Source organism: Neodiprion lecontei, chromosome 2, assembly GCF_021901455.1.
Source record: "Neodiprion lecontei isolate iyNeoLeco1 chromosome 2, iyNeoLeco1.1, whole genome shotgun sequence".
Lineage (NCBI taxonomy): Eukaryota > Metazoa > Arthropoda > Insecta > Hymenoptera > Diprionidae > Neodiprion > Neodiprion lecontei.
In genome coordinates, this window is record NC_060261.1 from 25,615,002 (window position 1) to 25,627,273 (window position 12,272).

At 37.3% G+C, this 12,272-nt stretch overlaps 1 protein-coding gene across 3 annotated transcripts in view; it reads right to left on the minus strand.

Annotated features, from left to right (window-relative positions):
• Nucleotides 1–12,272, minus strand: part of LOC107221015 (F-actin-uncapping protein LRRC16A) — a 95,956-nt gene that overhangs the window by 51,701 nt on the left and 31,983 nt on the right. For all 3 annotated transcript variants that reach the window (XM_046732493.1, XM_015659852.2, XM_046732492.1), the window contains exons 10-11: nt 8,186–8,263; nt 7,515–7,848 (exon numbers count right to left, since the gene is read on the minus strand). In XM_046732493.1, coding sequence (XP_046588449.1) covers nt 7,515–7,848; nt 8,186–8,263 — 412 coding nt within the window. The remainder of the gene's footprint in view (nt 1–7,514; nt 7,849–8,185; nt 8,264–12,272) is intronic.

Sequence of the window (12,272 nt, forward strand, 5' to 3'; positions counted from 1 at the left end):
TCAATATCAATTTTGATTTCAATTTTTTTTTTTGTCGTTATAGTATATCAAAATCATCATTAGCTTCTAAATAAATTATACTTGGCAGCAGTATCTGATTTGATGACAGTTTTGTAGGTGGCTGTTTTGTGGGTGGCTGTCAAATTAATATACTTGGCGAAAGGTTTTTGCAACAGAGGTGCTTTTTGGGGATATCAGTACTTTTTGTGGGATTTCGCTTGAACATTTAAAAATTTTGCTCGCTCGCTGCGCTCGCTCGATAGATTTTTGGGATACAGAATTAATATTTGAGACGAAAATAATCGGTGGAAAAGCCAAGTTAGAGCTTTCTCATAATTACATGTATCAGGTCCAAGGTCTTCTACACATTACGAATAGGAAGTGGTGCTATTTTATAGTTTGGACGTCAAAGGGATTGATTTTTGATAAAATAAAACGTGACGATAAATTCTGGACCGAAAAAATGGAGAATAAATGAGCAGATTTCTTTTACTTTTGTTTGTAACCCGAAATCGTAGATTCTAGACGCGCCCGACAACGCTCAATCCGCGAACCCCCTCAAATCATCGAAGCCCAGATAAGGCCGCGCGTAAGAAACAGTAAATTCACGACCGACAGACGACAAAACACTGTAATCTAAATATATGTACATATGTACATAAATATAATAGCTTTGTATATAGCTTACGTGCAATATTTCTGTGATTTATGTTTAGTTAGTTATATGTATTACTGTGCTAAAAATTTGCTAGTCATATCGTTATAATTATATATCTGATTATTCATTCCAGGAATACTTTCTACTTTCCGTACTACTTTCCATAGTTTGCGCTTTCTATAGAATTTATTTAGCCATATAATGTATACAATGCTCGATGCTTTGTTATATCAATTTTCTTTATCAAGATTACTGTCATGTTTCACTTATACTGTTTCAATTTAATTTCTATGAGATCCTTCTCATACAGATTTCGTGATTATGTTTATTAAGTTTAAACGAGTTCAATTTTACTTTTACCATTTTATATTATTTTTCATCATTTTGTATTTGTTTGGTGCAAACCCGATCATGGTTGGGAGGTAGGGACGGGTTAGGCGGGTCTCTGTTTGATAGCGACCTCCACGTGGTGAGACCTGGGAGATTGATGATATTTTCGTTGCTATATCATGAATTTGCTCACAGCTATTCGTTGCATTTTCAATTTAAAATGACCTGTGACGACGTCTGGCCGGTATTCGTAAATAGTTACGTATTATTTTCGAGACTGTATTAGGAACAGCTCTCAGCCGATCAAGCTATGCTTTGAGCTGCCTCAAGACAGTCCTGCAAATCGAACCTGACTATGAATACCGGCTATTAGACTATTACCAGTCACGTGATCGCATTGCGTAGAAATACGGACGCCGGTGAATATAATTTTCGTTGAAATATGAAGAATGTATATCTATATCAACATACGTATAAGGAATTCTACGTCACGTCAATCAAAAAATGACCTCGTATTTTTTCAATCTATTCATACTTTTTTTCACATGAAATAAAGGTAAAAAGAATCGACACGCATTTTGGTGTTCGTCCGAATTATGTTTGTTTTCGAAAGTTACAAGACAATCATTCAATTTTGACCCAAAAGGAGCTCGGATATATCCGGTTCTATTCGACGTAAAGACATCATTTACAGTGCATTCGGAAGGTGAACGAATAAGCTTTCATAAAAAAAATGCAATGTTGAACATTATTGAAAATCCCAATTTTTATAAACAATTCAAATATTTGACGATTTTTACCTCATTAATGACAAGTTTTCGAATTATAAAAAAAATAGTTTCGGGTTCCTTATTAAATTCTGTATTACTAGTAAATTTTTCAAGTGGAATCTGAAAGGAGTCTACTTTTTTTTCTATTATTCATCAGGCGCTGCGTCGTGCCGAGCGCGATACACTGGGCTGTTTAAAAGTATTTGAAACCGAATGCCCGTGAGGGGTGGAAGAGGCTAGCCGCGTCACCCGCCCCACTCCGGCGACAGCTCGGCTGCTCCGTCTCACTTGTTTCTTTACCCTCTCTCTCGCCACGGTTAACGCGGGAAGCGGAGTAGCCCGCGCTTTCTAGCTAGGCAACGCCCTTAATAGTAAGAAATAATCTTTTTTCATCTTTAGGACGGATGCATCTCGTTAGCGTCAAGTATTATTTTAGAGTTGTCACAGTACAGAGATCTGGTTTGTTCCTGAAGTAAGGTACTTTAAGCAGTGGTTGCCAACGGTTTACTCCAGGAGTTTTCATTCTCTCCATGATCATAATATAAATTATATTTTCTGATTCTTCAATATTATTGAGGCTGATCTTGTGTACCGTCTGGACCTGTTCACCAGTAATCAGGGATAGCAAGGTAACTAGTATTCTTGTTAAGTCTTTGAGATCAATTTATTTCATAAGGCCAGAGAGAGGTTATAATTTCAGAATTGGTGTCGGCTCTCATATGTAATCATACTTGGGTTTTTGAGGCTTAAGAGCTGCGACTCCTTTGAAAAGTCTTGTAACTTGAGCGTCTCTACCTATCGCTTTTGTAACTATAAGTGATAATGTGGACCTATAACTATTTAGAGTACTATAGGATTTAATATGTTCAAATTCGTTTGCAACAAATTCGATAACACTGGTTACAGAGGCCCCGAATGGGCACATCTCTCTTGTCTTGCAGAAAACCAACCGACAATAAAGAACCCAGTATCATCGGTGTTACTCTATCTGAAACTTCTCTTAGTGCGAATGACTTCCCGATAATCGCCCCACAACCAGGATAAGGTTCATCGGGTTATGCCCATTCTATTGATATATGGTATTGCTGTTGCGTTGTCGATACGTAGTAATATTTTACATGACATTAGTTTTTCAGCAAAGCATTTTAGACTATAAAAAGCAGCTTTCAGTTCCATAAAGTTAATGTGCTCGTCTTTTTCACAAAAAATACCCCAACCTGTCATTGAAGCGTCAAAGAAAATTTCAATTTTAAAGTTACTTTTCTTAACGAGGTTTGGCATAACAGGAACTTGCTGGTAGTTTCATTATTTGACCAAAGTCGTCGTTTGAGCTTTGTAATGCCAAATACAGTAGTCGCTAGATAAATGGCCATTCAGTACAAGGTCATGCGAGCGAATGCCCCTCCACACGCAAGGTCTCACACGCAAATGTGGGATTCCCCACCTCAGCGCGTCCATTTCCAACTGTGCTCCACTGTCACCCCCTACCGTGCACGGCTCTAGCTTTCGATGTACCAGCAGTGGGAGCGATTAGCAACTAGTCATTTTGGAGAATTTTCCTCTCCTCGAGCGCCGCGGCAGGGCCACATATCTAACGGCCAATGTACTTTTGCGTCTTTGGTCCCTTAGTGTAGGAGGGTCCGTATTTTACGGCTGGGCAAGCTGCTGCTAAAATTCCGAAGAATTGAGCTAGTTCCCTAATTTTACAATTTTCCTTGTATCTAATTTTTTGCTATAAACTTGAGATACTTTGTTTCTGCTTGTCCGTTAGTTCAGCTTTCGTTTCTGGCGAGTTTCATATGAATCAAAGAAATTTAAAGTAGTTGACGGCTTTAATTGACATTTTTTAAGGTACAATACGAATCCTAGTGATTCTAATAGAGATCTAGTCTCTTGAAAGTTAATTAGGCATTCTTTTTCTGATCTACCAATTAATACGAGATTGTCTAGGTATATCACCGATATAACATTCTTCGATCTTAATTTATGCACGACTGATTTCTTTAGTTTCGTGAAGACGAATGGAGCGGTGCAGCGTGCGGATGGAAAACACGTAAATTCGTACCAAACATCGTTGAAGTAGAATCTGTGGTATTTTCTATGATTTTTGTCTACAGGAACTAAAAAATACGCGTCTTTTTAGTCCAAGCAAACCATGAAACAATCTTCAAGTATGAGACTTGTAGCCGTTCTCCGATCTTCCATTTTGAAATGAGAAGGGATTATATGCTCATTGAATGTTTTCAAATTAGGTATAAATTTTTTTTCACCGTTTGGTTTATCAACTAAAAAGTAGGGTGAAATGTATTGGACTTTTGTAGATTTACATTTTGAGACAGCTCCTTTATCTAATAATTTTTTTATTGCTATTCAATAATTTTTAAAATCCAGCTTAGACAACTTAGGTTCCTTTGGAATGCGAGAGTTCCTATTTGGCGCTAACGTTTGGTAGCTGTCTTCTCTCAACAAGATACCATTCACTGCTGATTTGACCTTTGGATTAACTTGTGGGGCCCTCAGCAGCTGACAGTTTTGGGTTATCGAGTATTTTTTTTTTTTTAATGTCGTGATTTATTTTCTTCGATGGGCCTTGTTTCAATATATTTGGCCATTGCTCGGTGGAGTTTCACCTTCGACGAGGATGTGATGAGCCTCGCGAGTGTTGCTTAACATCGTCTCTGTCAGGAGATTCTGAATCATGCCTTTTATTGTGTTTTCTCTTCTTAAGACGGCGATCCTGAGGGGAAGCATGGCGTAGGCTCGATGAATGAGGCCGTTTCATTTTTCTCTTCAGAGCCTTTACTGCTCGACACAGCTTCGCACATGCTTCTTCTAGGTCCCTCGGCGACTAGTTTCTGCTTCAATATTCAGATTTATCCGAATCTGACCCCATTTATTACTCAAATTTCAGTTTTGTTTCGCGTTGTGGGGGACGTGTGATCTGGACCGCACAGCAAAATTTTATGAAATTCCGGATGCGCGCGCAGCGCCTCCAAGCGGGAAAAATTAGCACCGCAAGCTTTGAATACTGTGGATTAAACCGAATAGCTAACGTTATTACCTTTTGACCTAGAGGACGAGGCGACGTAATATAATTATACTACATAGTACAAAAGTTTGCAAAAGCATGCGTTTTTAGGCAAAGGAACACTTTCTAAAATAAACTTTGGGTGGAAAACTATCAAGCAGGTCAAGTTTTTCTGAATGTTTTCTTACAAATACTAATGTCTTTCGGAAATTTTGTAAAAATATTTTAATTTCTATGCAGAAAAATTATTTCGACAGATTAACAGAAAACATTGATAATTCTTAGGAATTTATAAAAAGTTCTAGTTTCACTGAAAATATTATTCTTCAACACCTGTTGCTTTTTACGTCGTAAACTTCACATTCATGGAAAATCACTCGCTTTCTGCGCTTGTAACTACTTCACAGGTATGTCTAGGTTTTGTCAAAGCTGCATTCCAAACAATGTATTTAAAATTTTTCTTCAAAATCTTTTAATTCTGTCGGACATCCATTCCAATTTTTCATAACGCGGTCCCGTCAGAAATTAGGCAGAAACACCAGAACTCGGATTTTTTCAGACGTATAAGATGAAATGTGATGTGTAAAGTTATAAAGAATTAGTGGAGAAAACTATTATAGATATGAGCACTAGAGTGTTGCAAAAGTGAGTGTCCCTCAAAAATGACTTCGGCGATTCTCAATTTTCTATTTCCCATTTAAATAACATGGGAAAAATTTTTTTTTTAATTTAGAATTTTATTACTCGAAAACGAATCAGTGTGAAGATATAAACAAAACATATTCTTGTAGGAAATTTTATGTTCTACAAAAAAGATCTGAATAAAGATTTGCGTAAGGTAAGTCGTTTCGGAGTTATCAGGCCTCAAACATCGAACCGTTTGAAATAATGATGTTATTAATTTATAAATGCTACAAAACTGACTCATATCGTTAATTAATGAAATTTATTAATTAACATTTCGTTGGAAGTCTATAGTTTTAATTTTAAAATCAATAATATTGTGTATTTAAGTGATATGAGTCAGTTTTGTAGCATTTATAAATTAATAACATCATTATTTCAAACGGTTCGATGTTTGAGGCCTGATAACTCCGAAACGACTTACCTTACGCAAATCTTTATTCAGATCTTTTTTGTAGAGCGTAAAATTTGCTACAAGAATATGTTTTATTTATATCTTCACACTGATTCGTTTTCGAGCAATAAAATTCTAAATTTAAAAAAAAAAATTTCCCATGTTATTTAAATGGGAAATAGAAAATTGAGAATCGCCACCTCTAAATATCAATATTCAGAGCTCATATTTTACCGAGGTCATTTTTGAGGGACACTCGGAAGATTTTTCAATGTTCTTCGAAAAAAAAAATAGTCGGTTTTTTTGAAACACTCTAATGGGCACACATAGAATACGTGCGATGTTCGAAGACATATGATAACAATAAGAGTGTATTAAGAAAATGGAATCAGATAAGATGAAATAGGGAAGTGAACATAGTATGAGGTAAAGCATAAGTTACTCGCGTGAAAATTCTACCAAAATGCCGTTATAAAAATATCACGGACATCCACACTCAGGCACAAAAGTGCCTCAGTGGATAAGGTGTAGTCAGGATATTACACTCAGGTGGGTTGGATCCCGCTTTGAGTGATAGCAGGTGGGGACAAATGAGTCACCATAACCTGCAGTATTATTGTTTATTGTTTATTACTATAATTTTACGCGCAGGAGATAAGGTGGAGTGTAAGTGTATTGATAAATAAATAAAGTTATTATTATTATATATATTAAAAAAAAAGTTCTAAAAAAATATGAGTATTGAATCGATTTTCAACTCTAAATCGACTTAGTCAGAAATAATTAGGAAGACAAAAACTCTGGAGTTTTTTTTGCAAATTTTCAATTGAAAATAAAGTTATAAAAGAATACGAGTTGTTGCACACTCTCTGGAAATTTTTTGAATGCCTCAGAGAAATCAAACAGATTACCTTCTTTGAATTGTCTAAAAATATAGTTCATTTTTGCCATAATTTCTCGAAAAGGTTGTATGAAATCTCAAATAATTTTTCACACCCAGTAATACGGTAGAAATTAATAAAAATACTCCGGCAGTCAGTCATGCGTGCAAAATTTCTCATACCATTGAACCTGTGAAATTGACCAATGAGAAATTAGAAAAAAGGTATTTTCGATGAAAAAATCTATAAACGACGTTGAAACTCAACTAGTCACGAATTAGAGAGAACATACATTTTTTCTTGCAGTCAAATGAATTGCAACTGGGTATATAAGGGTTCTCAAGGTCGCTGATTTCAAAAATGTGGTCCGATCTGAGAAATTTTCAATATTCCAAATGGCTGATCTACTATGGCGGACTGAAAATGTGAAAGTGATGGGAATGGCTCGAAAATGCACACTGAGGGAATTTTTGGGTCGCAAAATCCAACTGGATCCACCATTTCGAATTTCACAATTCTGACGTTGGATTCGTTTTAAACGACCCCGAAAACCCCCAAGTATTTTAAGGGAAATGGATGAATTTTTATATTTTAAGTCCACTATATTGGATCCGTGAAAAATTGAATGTACATCTTGAATAACCGATTCAAAATATGTATATGAGACGCTGTGCCGCAAAGGGTTAAGGCACCGGATCATCGTTCGCTGTGCACGAAGCAATATAAACTTTGTAATAGATATTGAAATGGCTTTTAGGCAGACACTTACTGCTGTCCGAGATATCCAATGACGATATACATCGCACACCATGAATACACGATTCGAGAACATGGGCACCCATCGAACCTAAATTATTTCCACTCATATCCAGCTCCAATTCGACTGTGCTTTCATTGCAAGCCAAGCCAAGCAATAAATTCTTCAATCCTTCTAAAGGTAGTTTACAAAATGAAATATTCATGTATTTTAATGATAACGTTGCCGTGAAAAACTGCTTAAAGCTTGGCGGTATTTCCTTAGTCTTTTTGCTCGAAAACGAATTTCGTGCTACATTTAAATGCACGAGATTTGTTGCGCAACCTCGCAACAATGCGCCGAATAACTGAAAATTGATAAACAAATTCAATTTTTACACACAAAACACTTTTTAACATACCAAAATGTGTTCAAAAAATAAAAAAGAATGTGTTCATCAAAAAAATTATAGCAACAAATACGATGAATCTTCAAATTTCTTACCATATAAAATTATTTAGGAATGACACACAGCTGTTAAATTATTGCAATTTCGTGTACGAGTAAACTAGAAACGTGTCTAAATATAATGAAACCATGTAAATGTGTCTAACGTTACAATTCTTGTAGAAGCTCTAGCTTAAATAATTAATATGCCTTAGTATAAAGATACAAAGAGTCTGTTGTGTGTGATTGCAACTTACACATTCTAACGTAGTATCCGTGCCGCTGAGGTCTAAATGGGTTAAGCTATTTGGTTGTGCCAAGAAGTTGCACAAATTCTGTAAAAGAAATTCTTACTATTACTTACTGTGAAAATGTGGTTACATAGAATTGTGCATACATAGTGACCTCTGACAACTGAAGCCAGGTCGAGCATTTTCAAAGCATACGAGTTTACGGCGACGCCGCGACGTGCAATTCAAGGAGATTAGTTGCTCAGATCTAGATAGTTTCTACTAATTCTTTTACGAGATAATTTCTTGAACAATCTTAACCAGGTTCGAATGAAATCGAACCAATCTACTACATTTTTAACCATTTTGAAGCAATTTGAAACGAAGCATCAATATCTAAGCTTTTATTTATAATTCTAGTATTTCCCAGTTTTGCGTTTCAAAGAGACATTCGTAGCTTAGCAATATAGTGATTTGATAATACTCGATGTAGGTACGATTATCTCGCAATAAAAATTGAAAAGATTATCAATTTTTGGCCGAACCATACTCGTGAAGGAAAAACAAGCTGTAACATTTGTATCGGAAGTCAGAAAAAGAGAAGAAAATCATTTTTACAAAATCTTCAGCAATGTCGTTCGGGTCAATGATAAGTAAACAACAAAAATAGCATCTCAATGATTTAATAGAAATGATTCTGAGTAGATTAGAATAACACCAGGTAACAATAACAAATACGGAGTTTGAGGAAATATTTTATGATTAGAACGTGACCTAATTGTCTAACTTTATTATTTTTTGCTCCCCCGATTTTAAGATTTTTGCCCAAAGACAATAGAATCGGGTTAAAAATTCCATATTTCTAGGATTTTTAAAGGTATAATTCTAAAACCTAATCCCAAATGCATGACATCTTACAAGGAGCCCATCTTGTCTGATAATAACGGATTATCTGTATTGTTTAGTGATCTGCTCTGCATAAGTCAGCAATGGAATTTTTACCGACCGGAGCCATTGAAGTTTGAGGCGTTGTTTATACATGTATACACGAGACCAGCCCCCTGACACTTACCACTGCTCGTATACTAAAAAATTGTACGCGTTTTGTCCCCGTTTTTTAGTTTCTCTACGTGGCGCTAGTAGACTTCTGACACGCTCGCTCCCACGGCCTTGCATACAGGTCTGAAAACTCCGTATGTAAGACCGTGGCTAGGAGTGACTCACATATTGAATCAATTTGGCACTGCGTCGCTACTATCTAATAGGGCCGGTTAGGCTGTAGCGCGCTTGCGCCAACTGAGAGAAATTTTTTCTATCTCTGTCGCTCACAGGTGACACGGGTGGGGGTGACCCTACAAGGTTACAGCGACCCTTGCGGCCAATTTTGAATTATTGAAAACGGACTCAAGAAGTGAGTCGCCCCCCACCACCAGAGTTTCCAAACCTGTATGTTAGACCGTGCTCGCTGCCCTCGCAGACGCGCGCAAGCTCGTCAGACAACTACTAGCGCCACTAGTGGTGGAGATTGGCGGCAGAATCGAGGGACATTATGCGAACCACTTTTAGCAGCTTGTGTCAGGGGGCTGCACGAGACACTGCTAGTAGTTTGCGTGAGTGAGTGCGGCGCTGCGGTTGGGGTCACCTAAAATCAAGGTCCCTAGATTAGACAGGTCACAAGACACGCGTGTTCCAGTTTTTCTCACTATAACGTGGGCAAAAATGTTCTATGCGCGTTCGCCCAAAAAATATGAAACTCGCATTACCGCATTAACCAGTTTTGACCAATCTTGCTCAATTTTTTAAGGTTAAGCATTAACCAGTTGCGCCCTTAGTGTCCTGACGTTCCCGAAATAAATAGAAGCCCGTATATATTTTGAGATTAATCATTGTGACAGGTCAGGAATCAGAACCACACCGGGTGCGTTCCATTTAGAGCACAGTGTGACACAGTGTTCAAATTTCTATTGTAAGCGGTCAATCCGGGCAAAGGAACAGACCAGAAATGTTTACACCGTGTCATATTGTGCTGTAAATGGAAAGCATCCATTGTCACACGAAACTTTTGGCGCATTCTCACTAATTTTTTTGCCACGCGTGTCTTGACCTGTCTAATCTAGGGACCTTGCCTACAATCTCTAACACGGTCTTCTACACAGATCTGGACACTCCAATGTCGTTACCATTGAACGACGCGTAACCATTTTGAAGCCTATCTTTCTTAATTTGTGCACCAAAGACCGGAGCGCTGCAATCTCGGAAGCCGATTACTACAAATGCATCCCTAATAAGTGCCCCTACCACTACAGATGCATTGGCCTCCCCCTCACTAGCGCTAGCGGCAAAAGTTCACAACGTCGGTTTCACTTCCATTACGCTTTTAGAGACGAAGTGCCTAGACTTGTGTAGGAAACCGTGATGTCTACAAAACAGAGTGCGGTCCAGCGAGACTAGAGTACAGGAGTCCGATCTCTATTGAGGAGCATATGAAAAAATCGTCCTCGAAAATTTATCGTTTAGTAGTTTTAGATTTCATCAAAAGCAGCGTTGTCATCGTAAAGTTCCAAAGTGAACTTAGTAAGAATTGACTATATATATGTATATAAACATCGATCATGACCGAAATCGAATTGCCCCTCACCTGAAAGGGAATATCGTCAAGCATGCGTGCCCGTGTTAATTATTGTGGAAAAAGTGTTAATTATAGTCATTATATTGAAGTAGGAAATTAAATTGATCGCGTATCACTTAGAAAAGATAGCAAAAATATAATGCTTTTTAATTGAGTATCTTTATTAAAAAAATAAGTAGAGGTTGAGGATCAACATAACCTCACAAACTTATTATAAATTTTTAGCGAAGCCGGCTTCATGAAAGAACATGACAGCCTCAATATTAATTTTTTCATTGAATAGAGTTGTTGGGAGAAAGATCACTTAAAAACTAAAAGTGTCTCATTCTTGCTCTCGTGTGTGTTTTTACCCGTCTCGATCTCGACTCCCCACCACTCGTCGGATATTTGCGACATCAGCGCTGTTCAACGTCAGCCAGCGCAAGCCTTATTGTACGGATTTTTGATGCCGGAACAAATGTACGAAGATCGGACTCTTGTACTCTAGTCTCCATGGTGCGGTCAATTGCTTTTACTTTGACCGCCATTTTCTTGCGAACTGAAATTGTGGGAAGTTTGCAACACGTATAAGTAGATAGGTTATATGATAAACACATTACAATGTTAGGTTCGTTCGAATACGTTCATTAGTTAGCAACAAGATTTCTACCTACTTGTACATTTTCAAAACTTCCCATAATTTCGATTAGCAAGAAAATGGCTGCCAAGGTAAAAGCGATTGACCGGACTCTGTTTCGTAGGGACTCTAGGGTCACCGTCTCTTACGCTACTGTTCAGATTTCGAACCATGGAATAAAGAGTAAGGAGATCGAACTAGCTGACGAAAAATTAAGCAAAAGTGGAAACTGCAAGTAGTGACAAGTTGAAAGGTCTGCCAGATAGAAAGCCTGAGTAACTGCTCGCGCGTGCACAGATCACTCTTTTGGCTTGTGTCTATCCGACCAGAAATACCGGCTCGTACTTAGTTAAATTTGCCTGAATGACTTTATTGAGGTTCGAATAACGAGTTGACTGCTTGTCATAATAAAGCTGAAGCTAAAGGTTACAACGAGCAGTCAAACGCTCCAAGCTTATTTTAAATAGAAGAACGCAGTATCATTCATCACTGCGGATTTTATGTAAGAGTATCAGATTTTCATGTGCATGGTTTTTCAACAATCTTAAGAATATGTAGTACTCGTAAATTTATCGATCACGTAAACTCACCCTTATTTGTTATACATTAAATTAAAAAATTGATGGAAATGGTTCAAATTTGGAAGGCGCATCCTTCTTTTGTAGCGAAATTCAGAAAAGTTACCAATATCCCAAAAATCATCCAAAAAATACGTGATTGGTTGACACGTATTATTATTTTCGCGTCTTCCACATTTATGGGTCCATAAAGCACGCAGTTGAGATACTTTCTGTTATTTTGGAAAGAATGAGGAGTAAAATGAGCCTTCGTGAGACTATATTCATGCCATATTAAGATCAGCAGACGAT